Genomic DNA, 20,020 nt, shown 5'->3' on the forward strand with positions numbered 1-20,020 from the left:
GGAACCATTACAATATTATTGACTATATTCCCTGTGCTGTACTTCCCATCCCCGTGGCTATTTTGTAACTGCCAACTTGTACTTATTTTTTAAAAAAATAGTCTTTATAGTTGAAAGTATTACATAGTCCCCTTTTCCCCCCATTGTCGTCATCCAGTCTGCCCCTGCCCCCTAGTCTCAGCCTCCCCCCCGCAATTGTCTGTGTACTTTGTACGTCTTAAACCCTTCCCCCTTTACAGCCAGTCCCCTAATCCCCCTCCCATCTGTTAATCATCTGCTCTCTGTATCTATGAGTTTGTTTCTATTTTGTCTTTTAGATTCCACATATATGTGAAATCATATGTGTTTGTCTTTGTCTGACTTATTTCATTTAGTATAATAATTCTAGGTCAGTTCATGTTTTCACAAATGGCAAGATTGCATTCTTTTTTATGGCCAATGTATATATGTACCAACTCTTCTTTATCTGAGTGTCTATCCATGGACACAGGTTGTTTCCATATCTTTGCTATTGTAAATAATGCTGCAATAAACATAGGGATGCATGTATTTTTTCAAATTAGATTTTTAATTTTCTTTGGACAAATACCATGAAGCGGAATAGCTGGGCCATATGGTAGTTCCAATTTACAAATTTTTTAAAAAAATATATTTTATTGATTTTTTACAGAGAAGAAGGGAGAGGGATAGAGAGTTAGAAACATCGATCAGCTGCCTCCTGCACCCCCTACTGGGGATGTGCCCGCAACCAAGGTACATGCCTTTGACCGGAATCGAACCTGGGACCCTTCAGTCCGCAAGCTGACGCTCTATCCACTGAGCCAAACTGGTTAGGGTCCAATTTACAATTTTTAAGGAACCTCCATACTGTTTTCCATAGTGGCTGCACCATCAGTGCAGGAGGGTCCCCTTTTCTCTGCATCCTTGCCAACACTTATTTGTTGATTTATTGAGGATAGGCATTCTGACATGTGTGAGGTGATATCTCATTTTGCTTTTAATTTGCACTTCTCTGATAATTAGTGATGTTGCAAATCTTTTCATATGTCTATTTGCCACCTGTATGTCCTCTTTGGTTAAACGTCTTTTCAGATGATCTGCAATTGCTAGTTGTCTATGTTGGGCTTAAAGGTGCCTGGGAAAGGCTATGCTGTCACCGAAGCCGCCTGCCACTAGTGCTGGGCTTGGGGTTGCTTAGCAAGAGGTACTGTACGCGCATACTGAGGCCAGACACTGCTTGCTTTGGGTTTGTAGACCTTAGAGTTTAGTGAAGTCTGCAGTACGGCAATGCTGGTTGCTCATGTGGAACAGCAGCTGGAGGTGGTTCCAGCTGGTATGTGAGTTAGGTCGGCGGGGTCTTAGGTAATCACCAGGGTGGGGCAAGTATTAACCAGGTGGCTAGGGACTCAGATTTGTCACCTGCTTGTGCATACCGGCTGAGTTGGGGGAGGGCTCAACAAAGTAACAATGGTGCCTGGCTGTACTTCTGTCCTTGGACAGAGCTGCCTCTCTGGCCCCACCCTGAAGCCAGTCAATTCATTTCCTCCCCATAAACCCCTGGTGCTTTTCCAGCTGCTGTGCCTTCCTTGTGATTTAGGGTGAGTGTTTGTGAGTCTGTGCTCAGGTCTTTTAAGAGGACGCCTGGGTCTAGAGCAGCCCTCCATCTCACCTGGACAGATCCCTGCTGATTTTCACAGCCACACGTGGTGGGGACTCCGCTTCTTGGCCCTGGTGCTCTGGGCTGGGGAGCCCACTGAGGGGCTGGTAGCTTTCCCTCCTCAGGGGGCACCTCTGCAGCCAAGATATCCTTTCTGACTTGTAACCTCCACAAAATGGGTGTGGGACCAGACCATTTTGTGTCCCTGCCCCTCTTACCAGTCTATAAGAGACTTCTGTTGAAAATTCATATATAAATTGATTTCAGAGATAAGAGAGAGGAAGAGGGAGATAGACACATCAATGATGCGAGAGAATAATTGATCAGCTGCCTACTGCATGCCCCCATGTGCCCTGACCAGAATTGAACCATGATCTCCTTGTTCACAGGTGGATGCTCAACCACTGGGCCACACCAGCCTGACAAGGCTTCTTCTTTATATCCTTAGTTATAGGACTTCTGTTCAGTTAGTCTTCAGGTGGTTCTCAAGGGTGGCTGTTCTACAATTCAGTTGTAATTTGATGTGGTCATGAGAGGAGGTGAGCACATCGTTTACCTACCCCACCATCTTGACTGGAAGTTCATAATGTGATTTTTAAAAATACTGTATTTCCCCTTTCAGGGTGACTTTATTGAAAAGTAGTTCTGAAAAGGTCAGCCTGAGACTAATGATCATGGAGTGTGAAAAAAGTTCTGATACTTAGGACATTCTCATTATTAGCATAAGTAGTGTTAATTGACAAACCAAGCTTCTGAAGGCTGAAAAAAGTGAATGGTTACGAATATAATGATGATTAAAGACATCAGGAGAAATTTTCTACTTTATTATAATGCATAATCAGGTGTCACTATTTATACATATACACATGATCTGTGTGTGTCTACACCTTAACATGTATACATGGACATTCAAATATTTAGGATTTCTCACTAGATTTTTCAAGTCATATAGTCAATGAATTTCAGAGTTTGAAAGGCCATGAGATATGATTTGTCTGATTTCTCATTGAACAGTTGTGGGTACTGAAGCCCAGGATTAATGTCTTGGCCAGGATTGTATCCTGACTTGTGGCAGAATTAGGACTAGAATCCATATGTCCCAATTCTTCATCTGAGTTCTTTCTCAATTGTTCTTTATTTTATGTAAAATAAGATGTATTTCAATCACCTTTTAAGGGAAAATTCAGCTGAAGATGCTATGTAAGAAATAGAATTTCATAACAAGAATGGTGGAGGAAAGGAATAAAAAGGAAGCTCTGTTCATGCTGAAACATTACTTCAGGATTTCCCCAAGGCCCATTTCCAGGCTTATGGCGGTTACAATTGCTTAAGGAGCCCATTTTGGTACTTTCTGCTGCCATAAGATCTCAATTCAACTTGGCAGTCATTACTACATGACTAGAATATTCTCTGCTTCAAATTTATTTAAATTGGTACAGTGATTTCTGTTGAGCAGTGTGAAACTAATCCAATATAAACTCCCTTCATCTTCCTTGGCTAATTTGGTAGTCAAAAATTTCATGTTAGGGGGCACACACTTTCTCTTTTTTTAAAGGGAAGTCATTATACAGGATATTGGCTCAATAAATGACTCTAACACAACACACACAGGAAACTTACACAAGGTGCTGGAGGCAGGTCCATATCTATACCGTATCCCATATACTGATCGAAGTGCATTCACAGCTTTATAAGCTGCAGATTCCTGTGAGGAAAAAATGGAGAAATTTATGTCACATCATTGCATTGAAACCTTTGGAAACACTGCATGTTGTTAGAGCCTTATCAGTCGTCACTTTGAAGAACAAGGATGGACACATCAGTTAATAGCCATATTTAATAATAATGTTATGTTACTCTTTGTCACATGCTGAATTTTGCAATATGTTTTAGAACACATTTCCTTTGATTTATCCTCACTAAGAGCCAGTGATCAGTAACATTTCCATTTTAAAAGTGAGAAAAGGAAGTCCCAGTGAGGTGAAATGGGCATGCTGGGCTTACAAGGAGGGATTGAGTTGGGATAAGTGGTTAAGTACTCATATCTTCTAATGCTGACTTAGACTTCTGTCTTCTTCACGTTAGTTCTGAGACACCTATTTCTATAAATTACAACATGTTTGGTAGGGCAGGCTCGTCTCAATATTTAGACATGTGCCTGTACATAAGAGATGTTTAATCAATACGTCTTGCATGAATGTCGAATAAGCATAGATCAGCAAGAGTATCAACGTAATCTTATTGATCCTTAAGTACATACTTCACTGGTGATGTACAAGATATTTAGAACACATATGGATCAATTAGGAAGCTCTTTGATTCAGCAATAATGACTTGTCTTATGTTATGTGTTTATTCCTACTGGGAACGGGGACAGTTTCAGAATGCGCCACGACTTCTAAAGTTACATACACCTCTGACGGAGCCAGCCAGTAGTTCCAAGATGTAGAAATTTTGAGGTGAAACTCTTCCTACCAATGTCAAAAACCAGAGAAAATATTCAGCACAATCAAAATACTAAAGGGTGAATATTCTAACATGAACTAGAATGATACCGACTACTCTTGAACACATTTCAAATGGTCCAAAGTACACGTTTCAGCAAAGAGTTAGGCAAGTATTGTATGACCAGTGAGAGGTAAAGAAGTATGTTGAAACCAGTATACAGCTCTCCCGTTTCAATTTGTCCATGAATAATTGAATACGCCAGTTGAAGCACTCTGGGCCACGTCGGCTGTGTGTTGGACCCAGCTTCAGCCTGCTGTCCTCATTCACCTCAGGGAGGCATTAAGCAGCATTTGTAGCAAATGCCACCCTTTGTGGCTATTCAGGGACCAGGCTCCAGAACCTGGCAGACAATCGATTATTGATCTCACTGATGCTGACATTCTCCTTTTCAGGAGCCAGCAAAAAAAGAATGAAAACACCATAATGAGGTATCTTCATGGAGAATGTTCTAATGTATTAACATCTTATCCAATGGTCACAGAAATATTCCATGGAAAGGGCAGATCATTCTATATCTAGGAGATTACCCCATTCTGCTGGTGCAGAGACCTTCATTCCTCATTATTTCATGACTAACCCAAAGGAAAAATCTATTAAGAAAAAACCCAGATATCCACTTTTACCTCCGTACACAAAACACCTACGGAGTTTTAGGCTTTTCAGCTCACTGCTCTTCTACCACTCGGTGCGGGTGTCTGTAGATAAGAGGCTTAGATATGATCCTTCCACAGAAGATGGAAACTTCAGCACATTTTTTAAAAAATATATTTTATTGATTTTTTTTTTTTTACTGAGAGAGAAACATTGATCAGCTTCCTCCTGCACACTCGCTACTGGAGATGTGCCTGCAACCAAGGTACATGCCCTTGACCAGAATCGAACCTGGGACCCTTCAGTCCGCAGGCTGACGCTCTAGCCACTGAGCCAAACCGGTTAGGGCTCAGTGCATTTTTTAAAGAACCCTTTTCCCGGCTTGCACAGCTAGACATGTATTTGAGAGAGTTTAAGTGTTTCCTCTTTTTTATTTTATTTATCTGATTTTATTTTTATTTATCTTTATTGTTGAAAGTGTTACAGATGTTTCCCTTGTTCCCCCTATTGACGCCCTCCATCCCACTCTCCCTTCCCCCAGGCCTTCACTGCACTATTGTCTATATTTGTGGGCTTTGCATATATGCATATAAGTTCTTTTCTCTATTGCTTTCTCTTTCCAATTGTCCAAAAGGATGCAGGCCTCACGTATCAGGCCTCAGCTGAGAAAGGAATATATATTTTTTTATTTCCATATTTAAAGCAACTTAATGAATGACCTAAAAAGATTGGCTGAAACACAGACTCCTACATGTTGATGGAATGTTTATGAACAATTTTAATTTAAACTATGAATAGAATGTAATGGTTTCTGGTTGACATTCAGAGACTACCTAGCTTCTGAGAGTCATAATCCTGGTTTTAGCGATTTAGTTTGTACATAACCCACTAACAGGATTTCTCAATAGTGGCACTACTAACAGTTTGGACTGGATAATTCTTTGCTGTGAGAAGCTGTCCTGTGCATAGTAGGATGTTCAACAGCATCCTTGACCTCTACACACTAGATGTCAATCGCATCTTCCAGCTCTGTTGTGACAATCAAAAATGTCTCCAACATTCTCCATTGTCCCTTGGGAGGTAAATTTATCCTTGGTTGAAAAACTAATCTACTCTTTATATTACACCCTCCAATCCAAGACAAAAAGAAAACAGGCTTTATTCCTAGAGAGAATATAAATTCAAAATATGGAGAACATTCTCATGTAATAGTTTTAATATATTGCATACTCCATGTAATGTGTTATGAGCATGTAAAGAGACACTGTGCCATTTAGAAAGGACTGAACATTTGCCTATAGAAACATTGTGATACAAGGTGGTCAGGGTGCCAGGTCAACACCAATAACAACAAAAACCCTATTTGACCCTCAGAGTCGCTGAAAGATAGCATTCTCAATAGCACTATCAAATGTAATGACCACATTCACAATATTTCTTGAGAGAGAGCATTTGCTTGGAATTCTTGCTTGTGATGCCAAGAACAAAGTTCCTCTTTTAAACAGAATGCAAGCCTTCCCATAGGCTTTCTGTCTTCCTCATGTTCCCTATTCCTTCCAGGCCTGGGCATCTAGATCAGGAATTCCTACAACCCCAAGCAACTGACACAGGATGTGCAGTTCAAGGTATAGGGAGAAAGGAGATGCTTCTCTTTTGTAAAACCCTTTAAATTTAAGCATAACATACATACAGCTCAGTGAATGATCTCAAATTGCATACACTTATGCAACCCCATTGAGGTCAAGGAACAGAATAGCAGCAGCAACCCAAAAGCTCGCCCATGCCTCTTCTCAATCACTACTCCCAACCTTTCCTCCTCACTTCTAACACTATACATTAGTTTGGCCTGGTTTTGAATTTGATAGGCCTTAGACACTGAGGGTCTGAACCAGACCCACTTTACAAGGCATTATGCCTAACGGGTAGCTTGTTGAATTACTGAGATGTGGAGAGAAAGGAACACTGCTTTTTCACTTTTACGTAATCTTATGCCAGAACGACTGTTCATTCTTAGTACTAACTTGTCAGATACATGCCCAGAGACTTAGTAGCATAAAATAAATAGCACTTATAAATTAAAACTTGCTTTTAATTAATGAGTCAGGCCATAATTTATGAGCAATTATTTACTCAATAAAGTGTACATGTGACCAGAACTGTAACACTAATAAAATCCATCCTAACATTTTCTGTGTAACCTGTGGAGAGAATGTAAACAGGGTGAAATGATTGCATTGGAAAAGCAGCAGAGCACAGTGGGTTAAAAGCAATAGCCCGGCAGCTAGATTTGGGGCTGAATCTTGGCTCTGACACTTAGTAGCCATGTGTTTTTAGTAAAATTATTTAATTTCTCTAGGTTTCCGTTTCCTCATCAGTAAAATGGGGTTAATAGTTTCCCCCCTTATATGATTATAAAAATAAATGAGTTCATATATTATAAAACGTTCATTAGAACACACAGAATATATGTTTGCTATTATCATGAATCATCTTAAAAAGAAGCAAGAAGCCTGGCACACATGTTCACAGGCAAATACTTACCACACAGCTAAAATTGGGGATTGTTGCATATTTGTAAGAATAGGGATACAGCAACATCTGAGCATATGCATGAAAGGAGAGGTAAGCCCTAATGTGCTTCTTGTGTTTTCGAAGAAAGTTAGCGACAGCTTTCACTTCAGGCTCAGATTCCGGGAAAGGTCCGCAGTAGGTGTCATCACAAGGGTGCATGGAAGCTCCTTCATCTGTCAGTTAGAAAAGAAAATGGGGTAGGGCAGTGGGCAGGGAAGAAGCAAGAAACACAAGTCAGCATTATTAAATTGTGATTTTTCTTTTATTTCTATACACATAGGGTATTGCTAAGCAATCCGTCTAACTTCTCATTTACAGAAATCGATTACTGAAACATCCACTGTGGCTCAAGCCTTCAGGCATAATAGGAGGGTGGCCCGAATAGGAAATAGGTGCTGATTGTTTAAGTGAGCCTGGAAAAAGAACTACTTTAAAGATAGCTCTATCAGTTGGAGAACTAATTCTATATGATCCCCTAGGGAAGGGAAGGCCTCCTATGTATATTCATCACAACACCTGTGCTTTCCCTCCATATGGTCAACACACTTGTAATTAGTGTCAAATATTTACTTGTTGATCATTCAACCAATATTTACACTGTTCTAGGTACCCAAGATACACTGGAAAACAACACAACACACACACACACACACACATCCCTGCTCTAACAGAACCTACATTTTATCTGGAGTCTTTGTTAGACTGTAATGCTCTGAAGGCAGGGGCCGTGTCCTTGCTGGGCACCTGGCAATTAGAACAATAGTATAGCAAGTGTTCAACAAACATTTGCCAAGTAAGTGAATGTCAAAAAGAAAAGGCTAGGTGTCTTGTGAGATACAAATATTGATGTATCAAAAACATGGAAGCAAGACAAATATTTCCATAGAACATGCCAAACCAATTTCTATTATATTTTTATATCAGCAATATCCAAACAGGTCTTGGAAAGCCCATCTTGGGGGTTTGAAAGTGTTCAGTTAAAAAACCTTCAAAATTAAATCTTGAAAAAACAAAAACTAAATTTTGATAATTTTTGAAATGAAAAATCATGTTATACGGGTCTATGAAGAGGAGGAGGGAAAGTATGATTCACTGCCACAATCACAAAGTATTAAGGATCCAAGAAATTTTGGAAATAAATGACATTTCCCATAGTTATTTGCCATTCTGAGCCATTATTATCCCTCTAATACCCCTAGAAAACTATAACTCTTCTCATAAACAAATGGAAAATGTTTGGTGGTCCTGTGACATAGTCTAACTCTACTGAACACAAAAAGACAACCACATTAAATCAGACTAAATTTTGAGGGCAGTCGTTTAGTTTATTCTACCTAGGAGAGTCAAGATGGGGAACTGAAAGCAATTGTGGTTTTCCTCTGTTGAGTCTAATTCTGGAGACGCCTCAGAAGCAAGTGGGTTATGGATGGAACTGGGAACTATAGCTGATACTCCAAAAGGAATAGGAAAAATAGGCACCTGGCAAACACTGATGTACAGCACTGGAAGGAGAGATCACAACTGAACAACTAATTCCAGAGGGAGCTGAACTAATGAGCTAGAGCAGTGGTCGGCAAACTGCGGCTTGGCAAACCGCGGCTCGCGAGCCACATGCGGCTCTTTGGCCCCTTGAGTGTGGCTCTTCCACAAAATATCGACTTCTGCGCATGGGCCACAAAGTTTCAATTGCACTGTACGTGTGTACCCGCATGTGGTATTTTGTGGAAGAGCCACACTTAAGGGGCCAAAGAGCCGCATGTGGCTCGCGAGCAGCGGTTTGCTGACCACGGAGCTAGAGAAACAAGAATTTATAATAATCCTAATAAATGTTCTCAAGGGACTATAGGAGGGCATTAGAAACAATGAACAGATACAAGAAGTTATAAAAAAGATCCAATCAGATATAGTAGAATTTTAAAAATTCCTGGGTTGACTGAATACAGTTGATGAATGAGTTAATGAAATGGAGTGGGTTTTGAAACATTCCCAGAGGCATCAAGAAGAAACAAAGAACTGGGAAAAAAATTAAAAGTTATAAAAAATGGAATATGTTTGAACATTTGATTAATAGGGGCCCTGAAAGAAAAAAATAAGCAGAAGTTAAATATTTGAAGTACTGCTAATTGAAATTTCCTCACAATTAGAAAAAGATTGAATGAACTTATTGTTCACCAAACAAAAGAATTAAAAGGGAAAATATCAACTCCTTGACACCTTCAGGTAGAATTTAAAAACAAACAAATCCAGGGAGACAGAAGTAGGTCATCTATAAAGGAACAAGAATTAGATTCACATTTACCTTCTTAATAGCAACACTATAGTAATATTTCCAAAGTATTTTTAAAATATGTTTTTATTGATTTTAGACAAGAAGGAAGAGGGAGAGAGAGATAGAAACATCAATGAGAGGAAAACATTGATTGGCCACCTCCTGCATGCCCCTCTACTGGGGATCGAGCCCACAACTTGGGCATGTGCCCTGACTGGAAATCAAACCAGTGACTTCTTGGTGCATAGGGTGATGTTCAATCCACTGACCCATATTGGCCAGGCCAAAGTATTTTTTTAAAAAGAAATTTGAATCTAAACTTTTATATTTAACTGAACTCTCATTGAAATGAGAGTGAAATAAGGATGTTTTCTGGCATAAAAGGCCTCAGAAGGCATATTATACACACACAATTTGTAAACACTCTTGAAGAAAGTATTCCATCAGAATGATAAGAATTACTGGAGAGTAAGCAACTCAGTAAGATCTGTTGTCTAAATAAGCAATGTCCCAAGGGGAAAATAAGTGTAATGATCGAGTACCAAATTCTAGAATATAACGAACTGAGGGAATGATGGAGGTTGGGGAACCAGAAGTAAAAGCATGCTAAGTGTTTGGTGTCTTTCTCAAAGGAGATATAGCTATTGATGAAGTATAGAAATTGATGGAGAAAAACAAATCTAAGCATGGATCCTAATGAGCTAGGAATAACCATAAGAAGAAAAATAGAACACAAATTTCACAGCAAACATAAGTAACTTAAAACCATTCAACAGAAAACAGAGAAAAAATAAGACATTCAAAAATAAAGAACAGAAGTTAAGATGGCAGAAATAAATGTTAATGATTAATTAACATATAAGTTATTATGAAAAATGCTAACAGATAAAAATTGCCAATAAAATGACTGACATTTTTATATAGAAAAATAAAGAAGACCCAGCAATATTATGTCTACAGAAAAGTAGTACAAGTAAATATATCAAATGTCTACTTTTATTTTTATTAAAAGTATTGTTAACATATGGTATTACATTAATTTCAGGTGTATAACATAGTGACTCAACATTTACATACCTTATAAAGTAACCATCTCTCATTGTACAAAATTGTTATGTTATTGACTATATTCCCTATGCTGTGCATTACATCCCCATGATAATCCCCTTCACCTTTTTTGTCCATTCCCATTTCTTGGCAACCATCAGTTTGTTTTCTTCTCTGTATCTGTGAGTCTGATTTTTTTTTTTTAGATTCTACATAAAAATGAAATCATATGGTATTTATCTTTCTCTGTCTGACTTATTTCACTTAGCATAATACTTTCTAGATATTAGTATATTATTGTTGTTACAAATGGCAAGATCTCATTTTTTATGGGCCAGTGATATTCCATTATATATATGTATATACCCATCTTCTTTATCCAGTCATCTATCAGTAGACACCTAGGTTGCTTCCAAATCTTGGCTATTGCATGTAAGTAATAACCATTGGGATGCATACATCTTTTTGAATTAGTGTCTCCATTTTCTTTGGATAGATACTCAGAAGTGGAATTGTTAGGTCGTGTGGTAGCTCTATTTTTAATTTTTTGAAGATTCTCCATACTCTTTACCATAGTGGCTGCATCAGTCTGCATTCTCACCAACAGGGCATGAGGGTTCCCCTTTCTCCACATCCTTATCAGTACTTGGTGTTTGTTTGTTTATTGATGGTAGCCATCTTGACAGGTGTGAGGTGGTACCTCGTTGTGGTTTTAATTTGCATTTTTCTGATAATTTTTAAAAGGGGAAATTTAAAAAAGTTTTTTTAAGGGAAAAAAATGAACCCAGAAAGCATAGATAAATTTGGTTTTATTTTACATTTTGCAGAAACTGTCCTCTGTGGAAATTGATTTAAAAGAAAGCAGCTGGATCCTCTAGTTAGCATTACTTGGGGAAGTCATAGTTATTGTCACATAAATTCAGTTGTTATTTTTCTTCTTTAAAAAATTTTGATTTTAGAGAGAGAGGAGGGGGAGGGAGAGAGGGAGAGAGAGAGAGAAATTGGTTGCTTTCTGTATGTGCCCTGACTGGGGATTGAACCAGCAACCTAGGCATGTGCCACGGCCTTCTGGTGTGTGGGCTGATACTACAACCAACTGAGCTACATCAGCCATGGCAGTTTTATTTTTATTTTTTTCATTTCCTGTGTTTGTTTTTCTTTTCATTTATATCTTTTAAATTTAACTAAGTGGGATCATATTCCATTTATTTATTTTCAATCATTGTAGTCTTTTTAAAAATGTATTTTTCACTTGCTTTCCCCACTGTTAACTAACCTTCAGGTAGCCTATGTTAACAAGTGAGTGCAGTTGTTAATATAGTTTGTGAACATTCACACCTGTAACTGTGTATATATGTATTCATGTACCCTTGCATATAGGTATTTTTATATAGGTATGTATTCATTTTTATAGGAGCTATTTTTGGTCATAAAACAGGATCATAATCATATAGTTTCTTGCCACTTGCTATCTCCTTCAATGCTAGTTTGTGGAACTCCATTTGTGTCAACTTGAATTCATTCTTTTAAATTCCATTGTGGTTATGTCATAATTTAGTCTCCCACCTGCCTATTGCAAGGGATTGTGTTTATTTCTCTCTTTGTTATGATGAACAATATTGCAATATAAAAAGTAGGGCACATTACGACTGACTTGACAGAAGCAATGCTGCAGTTAAGTATTATAGTACACATATCCTTACATGTGAGGACTCTTATTTCTGTGGGACAGATGTATAGGCACAGGACAATGGCTTGAAGGATACATTTAAGTAGGTGTTAAGGTCACATGATTCAAAATCTTAAAGTTCTAAAAGGATTGTGTTTTTGATCTGCAGTTAAATGTTCTACCCCTGACCTGTACCCCTTAACCTTAAGATTGTATTTTTTATTTTCATAGATTTTCACCAGATTGCTTACCAAGATTTTTACTATTTGCATTTCCATAAGCAGTGTATAAGATTTCTATATCTCCTTATTTCCTCCCAATAATACCTTTTAAGTTTATCACCTACAGAGACAGATATTACATTAGTTTTAGATGTACGACCTTATGATGTGATCACCCTGGTAAGTCTAGTTCCCATCTGCTGTCATACATTGTTATGACAATGTTATTGACTATATTCCCACCGATTTTTATCACCTTTTGACATTTGCCATTTTGATGGCAAGAATGTAATTTTTATTTCTTACTGTAAGTATGTTTGAGCATTGATGTCTATGTTCATTTCAATTGGACTCTTCTCTGAGTTGCTTACTCATGTCCTTAGCACATGTTTTCTTTTGGGTTGTTTATCTTTTTCTTACGCATCTATAAAAGAGCTTTGTATACATACTTGTCTGTCATCTGCATTTTATCCTCAAATTTATAATTTTTCTATTCAGTTGTCTATGGTAACTTTAATCATTTAGGCATCTAAAATTTTATATAACTACTGTCTTTTTAAAAAAATCACTTCTGGGTTTCTTGTGTTGGTTAAAAAAGTTTTCCCTATTCTTAGAGATTATAGATAATGTATTGAGTTTCTTCTAAGACTTTTTATCATTTTATTTTTTTTCATCCAAGTCTTTAATTCTTCTGGATTTTTTATACATAAGTAACATATGGAAATGCTTTCAGTTTTAAAAATATGGATAGCCAATTCTGTATCATTTATTAAATATTTTATCATTTTCCAGTGAATTGAAACAATACTTTGATCATATATTAAAGTCTACTGCATGTGTGGATCTATTCCTAGATTCTCTGTCTATTCTGTTGTCTAGTTCCATATTGTTACCCTATCAAACTATATTAGCATTACAGAATGCTCTGATATCAGGCAAGACAAGTTCCCCTAACTGTCCTCCTCCCCCTGCCCAAGTTTATTGCCTTTTTAGGGTCTATTTATTTAGAGCATATAAACTTACTATTTTTTTTTCTCATTAAACTTTGTTATTTTAATGGGTCTCAAAATTCTGTGACAGATTTTTGGTCATGTTGTTTCCATTAAAAAGTACTGATTTTAAAAACTAATAACTTAAAAACTGCCACACACACAAAAGAACCAAATGGTCCACAAAACATTCTCCTTTCCTTCTGAAGGTTTTACGATGCATTGTAATCATTAACCAGTCTTTTACTATTAAACTTAAATGGCCAATTGAGACAAACAGTTCTGAGACCGTTCTTCCACCACTGATTAAGACTGGGGTGGCAGGTGTTGGAAATAATATTCATTTAGCCTTCTGAGCTTTCTGGGCAGACTTGGTGACTTTGCCAGCTCCAGCTGCCTTCTTGTCCACTGCTTTGATGACACCCACAGCAATGGTCTGTCTCATGTCACGAACAGTGAAACGGCCCAGAGGAGGGTAGTCAGAGAAGCTCTCAACACACATGGGCTTGCCAGGAATCATAGCAACGATGGCAGCATCACCAGATTTCAAAAACTTGGGGCCATCTTCCAGCTTTTTCCCAGAATGACGATCAATCTTCTCCTTCAGCTCAGCAAATTTGCAAGCAATGTGAGCTGTGTGACAATCCAGCACAGGTGCATATCCAGCACTGATCTGGCCTGGGTGGTTCAGGATAATCACCTGAGCTGTGAAGCCAGCTGCTTCCATTGGTGGATCATTTTTGCTGTCACCAGCCATATTGCCACGGCGAACATCTTTGACAGACACGTTCTTGACGTTGAAGCCCACATTGTCCCCAGGAAGAGCTTCACCCAAAGCTTCATGGTGCATTTCAACAGACTTTACTTCAGTTGTAACATTGACTGGAGCAAAGGTGACCACCATGCCGGGCTTGAGAACACCAGTCTCCACTCGGCCCACAGGGACAGTCCCAATACCACCAATTTTGTAGACATCCTGGAGGAGCAGACGCAGGGGCTTGTCAGTTGGACGAGTTGGTGGCAGGATGCAATCCAGAGCTTCAAGCAGCGTGGTTCCACTGGCATTGCCATCTTTACGGGTGACCTTCCATCCCTTGAACCAAGGCATATTAGCACTTGGCTCCAGCATGTTGTCACCATTCCAACCAGAAATTGGCACAAATGCTACTGTGTCAGGGTTGTAGCCGATTTTCTTAATGTAGGTGCTGACTTCTTTAACAATTTCCTTGTATCTTTTCTGGCTGTAGGGTGGCTCAGTGGAATCCATTTTGTTAACACCAACAATCAGCTCTTTCACACCCAGTGTGTAGGCCAGAAGGGCGTGCTCACGGGTCTGCCCGTTCTTGGAGATACCTGCTTCAAATTCACCAACACCAGCAGCAACAATCAGGACAGCACAGTCAGCCTGAGATGTGCCCGTAATCATGTTTTTGATGAAGTCTCTGTGCCCTGGGCATCAATGATGGTCACGTAATACTTGCTGGTCTCGAATTTCCACAGGGAGATGTCAATGGTGATACCGCGCTCCCTTTCGGCCTTCAGTTTATCCAAGACCCAGGCGTACTTGAAGGAGCCCTTCCCCATCTCAGCAGCCTCCTTCTCGAATTTCTCGATGGTTCTCTTGTCGATGCCCCCACATTTGTAGATCAGGGTGACCGGTAGTGGTGGACTTGCCGGAAACTACGTGTCCGATGACGACGATGTTGATATGAGTCTTTTCCTTTCCCATCTTGGGTTTGAGTTAGCGGGGGTTTTCACAACACCTGTGTTCTGGTGGCAAACCCGTTGCGAAAAACAACTTACTATCTTTTAAAATTGATTCTCAAGAGCTGAAAACAAAATGAAAAGCCCCATTGAGATTCTAATTGGAATTGCATTATATTTATACTGAGTTTGGAAGGATATTATTGTTATCCAATCCAAGAACATGTTACACCATTCTACGTAACACCGTTTACCTGCATTTGTCATAAAGCATAGTATCCTGTGTGAAAATTGTGTGCATACCCATTTCCCTTCTTGTTGGACCTAGCACAGTGTTTGATCAATATTGGACACATAATAAAATGAAACAGCACTTTATTTCCTAATTATCACACACAAGCTAAACTGTATAATATTAAGAAGGGCCATGCCTCAATCTAATGCTGTTTGCCTGAGAAGCACATTAGGCAATGGAATACACTATAGCATTTTATGGTTCACTTTGTGGATTGGAATCCTGCCAATGTTATTTACCACAGATTAAGTACTGATTCAGCAGAATGGGATAACACAGTCAAAATTCTCTCTGCCTGTGTTTTTCTCTGAATGTTTGCCTTACTCATCTATACCAACCCTGTCTTTAAAAAATAGAAACAGAATATGACTAGCGGGGCCTCCAAGATGGAAATTAATTAACTCAGGTGGAAAGAAAGCCACTAAAATGATCTAATTTTATTTACAGCCTTTGGGGGCACTATTCAAGCTTTACTAAAATGTAGAGGAACAGCTACAAACATTACTGAACTGTAAGTGCCTTCGGAATTTTAAACAGCCGTGTTGGGTACACAGTTTGAAGAGTCCTGTCCAAATCTAGTCTCAATTACGCAGATTCTGATCCGAAATATTTGCTGTACTACAGAAGATCAAGATAGCAGAAAATGAAAGCACCAGACAGCATTTTAAGGAAACAAGTAAAAAACATCAAGAAAAGGATTCAATATCTAGGACACAATGATAAAACAGACTTCTAACGGAAAGGGACAAGAAGCATCAATCCTAAAACTTTAGGTTTGAGGAGCATGATCATCTAAGGGTGATTCATCTTCCCTTAGTTTATGGGAGCCCCTATATTGTTTCTGGAGCTGAGACAAAATTCTCTTTGCCAGCTTCACATGCAGAACAAGAGCAGAATATATAACAGACCTCTGCAGTGCAGAGGGAGAGATTTGAGCCCTGTCAAATAGAGCAGCATACATCTCTGTTCTGAGCATTTCAGCAATTTAACTTCCACACCGTACATCACCTCTTCAGTTGTTGAGTACTGAGATGCAAAACTCTACAAGGACCTCATAAATCTAGACAGGAGACCAGACGCGCACACGAGTGGAAATGAGAGGACAAGGCAATGTAGATACCTAGGCTATAATTGTAAAGTGTGTGGTGCAGACCAAGTACACGGAACATAGAGGAGGGAAAGGGAGTACGGAGATTAGCAGACCTGGGGAGACTGTCGTGGCAAAGAGACTTGGGGGTACTCAAGATGGATGGAACTAAAAATGTGGGATTTTATTTTAAAAAACCCCCACAAAGGACCAAAGGTTTTGTTGCTTGTATGAACATTAGTTCCTCTAAATGGTAAAATGAGGTAGGTTGTGGTCTTTAGAGCAAAACTGGAGAAGAAAGGGGTGCTAGAAGCAGCAATGGCCCGAACATCACAAGACCAGGTTCCAGTAAGAGCTATACTACTGCTGACTCAAGTGACGGCTTGTCACTGCTCTGGCTGCGTTTGTCCTGGGTGGACCAGGACCCCAATCAGTGGTTCTCACGTGGTGTTGTGTTGCTATCCGTTGTGTGTGTGTGGGGGGTGTCACACAGCAGCTAGTTATATGTTATAAAGTTATTTAAAATAATCGATTTAGTTGTCCTGATTAATAACTCTTAATTTATTCTCATGTACTCTTGTGACGGGGGAGAGGAATGGTCAGTTAGAGTGGGTGTGCTGGGAAGTCACCACAGGAGTGTGCTCTCACCATCATTTGGGTACGTGGTAGTGGGGAAAACAAAGCTGAGAACTACTGGCTAGAAAATGATTGCTAAGACTTTACAGCATCGGCAGTTTGTGGTTCTAGTCCAGAATAATAATAAAAAAATTCCAGTGTAATTTCACACTTACTTTTCCTTAAAATCTTTAGATTCTGTTCTGAGGATGTGAGGGTAAAATTCAGTAATAAATGTCGTGTGGCCTAATTGATGTTCATTTTTGTTCTTAGAGGCAGCCTGTAAGAAGATTGCAATCGAAAACTTAGCTGGAAAGCAAATTGTTTCATTTGTCTGAACACATTTTCCTTAGATACAAATTTCCCTCCCTGCCTACTGTCCTCCAACCCCCTCCCAAACCTGTTTCTGCTCTTGTATTATAAACTCGGGATAGGGCTCCTGATTGCCCAAATCAGAACTCATTTACTGCATCCAACAGTCTACGAAGAGCTGTTGATAGCATTGTTTTAATTTCTCTCAACGACACCCAACCCAACTAATAGTGTCTTAGTCAGAACTCTCTTGGATTATTGTAGGGGTTTCCCTGGTTCTAGGCTCTTCTTAATCTGCTTCTTCAGAAGTCCTGAATCAATTTTACTAAAATGCAAATCTTAATAGGTAATTCCTTTGCCTAAAACTTTCCAATGGCCAACCACTGCCTTCTGGATAAAGGGCCCAGATTAGGGGCATTTTCTCTATATTCCTTGTGGCTGGCTGAATAACAACCCCCACAGACTGCCAGGTCCTAATCCACAGAATCTTGGAATGCCCACCTTTTATGAGAAAGGGCCTTTGCAGATGTGATAAACTAATAGTTAAAGGATACTTATAGGAGGAACATTTGATTATACACAGAAGAGAGGGCTAATTGACAGGAGCAGGGGGACGCTGAGTCAGAGAAAGGGTGCTATGTTGCTAGCTTTGAAGGTGGAGGGAGAGGTCACAAGATGAGGGACACAGGTGGCCACTAGTCACTGGAAAAGGCAAGGAAATGGATTCTCCCCTACAGCTCCCCAAGGGAGTATGGTTTGCCCCATCTCCAGCCTGATGAAATCCATTTTGGACTTCTGGCCTCCAGAGCAGTAAGAAAACAAATTTGTGTTGATTTAAGCCACCAAGTTTGTGGTAATTTGTTAGAGCGGCAAAAGGACACTCATACACTCTTATAAGCACCCTTTATTTATCTCTACACAGTTTGATGTAATTGTATGTTTACTAAACCATCGATCTTCTTGAGGGCAGGAATTATGCCCTTTTCTTGTATCTCCTGAGCCTAGTATACTGTCCTTAAAAGATTTATTAAATAAGCTAATAAATTTATCAATATGATTCAGACTAGAGGATGCTTCCAGAAAATTCTTCTTGTTCTCTTTTCTATTGACATTCTTTGGTTTTGAGGTCAAAGCCCTTTAACTGGATATATGGAGGATTTTTTAATTTTTTATTTCCTGGCTAAAGAGCTTAGAGTCCTCTTTAACTACCACAGTGTCCCTACCTCTCCCCCTTAACCCCCCCCGCCCCCCCCAGTCAGGCACTGTGTTCCATGGCTCTGCCTTCCAGAATCAGCTCCTTTCTCTCTTCTCTGCCCCTACCTAATGTTGGCATTCCTAATCTCTCACCGTGGCCTTTCAGTAGGTGTCCCTATCACCACACGCTTTAATCCATCCTTCATCATGCTCTCAGACTGCTTTTCTACAGCACAAATATAGTATGTCATTCCTCCACGCACTCCCCAAACTCTCCTTAGCTTCTCATGGGCAGCAACATCTGTGCAGATCCCTCAGCATGGAGTCCAAGCCCCAACTGATGGGCCCCTTTGAGGCTCACGTTTTTGTTTTTTTTCTGTATACCCCCTAAGCAGCCGCAGCCCCACCCCTCCCAGAGCAGTTCATACTCTGTCAGTCCCTCCCACACCTCGTTGCCTTTGTTGCTCCTCTTCCTTCAGCCTGGATTGTCCAGCTCCTTCCACGCCTGGAAGGCTCAGCTCCAAAGCCGCCTGTCTGCTGCTTGCCCACTCTCACCCCAGCAGAATTCCCCATTCCTCTCTCGTCTGTGGGCCAGGCTCTCGTGCCTCTAGTTGTCAGCTTTCACGGGCCTCAGATCACAGCTGGCTGTTTACACGCCAGGCTCCCTCACTGGGCTGCTGGTTCCCAAGAACAAGGACTGAATAGTGCTATTTGCCCGGAGTTGTGCTTTGTTCATGGCAGGGGCTCGATAAATATTTACTGAGTGAATCAATCTGCCCTACAGCAAGGTCCCTCTTAGTCCGTCACATCAAACTTCCATTTGTGTTTTATATCTGAAGGTCAGTTTTATTATAATTGAAGGTTATAATGAAAGGTAAGAACTCGCACAAAAGCCCAAATCACAAAAAAATCTAGGTTTCTGGCATATCTTCAAAATATATGCAAATAGGATTATTTTGAAGAGAATAAGAATATCCCTGAGAATGACAACAAATAATAAAAGGGAATCAATAGTTTTGAATCATATTCCTACTTTGTCTTTGATTGTTGACAATACACCTTCCTAATCTAAGGGTGATGAAACAGATAATTAGTGCTGTTTTTGTCATGGAACTTGCTGGAAGGCCATTCTGGAATCTCTTTCTCAAAATCACAAAGGCTTAGAATGGCATGCATTTAAACCTCATTTTAAATAGACTCCAGTGTAAGAAAACAATTCTTGTATTCTAATGAAATATGTCACATGAATTAAACTTTTATTTGCTAATGTACACTTTCTATTTCTTTACAT

The 20,020-nt window shown here is 39.5% G+C and overlaps 2 protein-coding genes across 2 annotated transcripts in view; both read right to left on the bottom strand.

Moving 5' to 3' along the window:
- The window catches only part of CPA6 (carboxypeptidase A6), a 198,258-nt gene that overhangs the window by 2,374 nt on the left and 175,864 nt on the right, over nucleotides 1-20,020 (bottom strand). The window contains exons 9-10 of the mRNA XM_036338465.1: nucleotides 7,298-7,500; nucleotides 3,278-3,362 (exon numbers count right to left, since the gene is read on the bottom strand). Of these exons, the coding sequence (XP_036194358.1) occupies nucleotides 3,278-3,362; nucleotides 7,298-7,500 (288 nt within the window). The remainder of the gene's footprint in view (nucleotides 1-3,277; nucleotides 3,363-7,297; nucleotides 7,501-20,020) is intronic.
- Nucleotides 13,718-15,314, bottom strand: LOC118670920 (elongation factor 1-alpha 1-like). The gene is given in 3 exon segments (XM_036338464.1): nucleotides 13,718-14,977; nucleotides 14,980-15,172; nucleotides 15,174-15,314. Coding segments are annotated over 3 exon segments (1,386 nt in total). The 5' UTR covers nucleotides 15,252-15,314; the 3' UTR covers nucleotides 13,718-13,862.

The sequence above is a fragment of the Myotis myotis genome, unplaced genomic scaffold, assembly GCF_014108235.1.
Source record: "Myotis myotis isolate mMyoMyo1 unplaced genomic scaffold, mMyoMyo1.p scaffold_m19_p_16, whole genome shotgun sequence".
NCBI lineage: Eukaryota > Metazoa > Chordata > Mammalia > Chiroptera > Vespertilionidae > Myotis > Myotis myotis.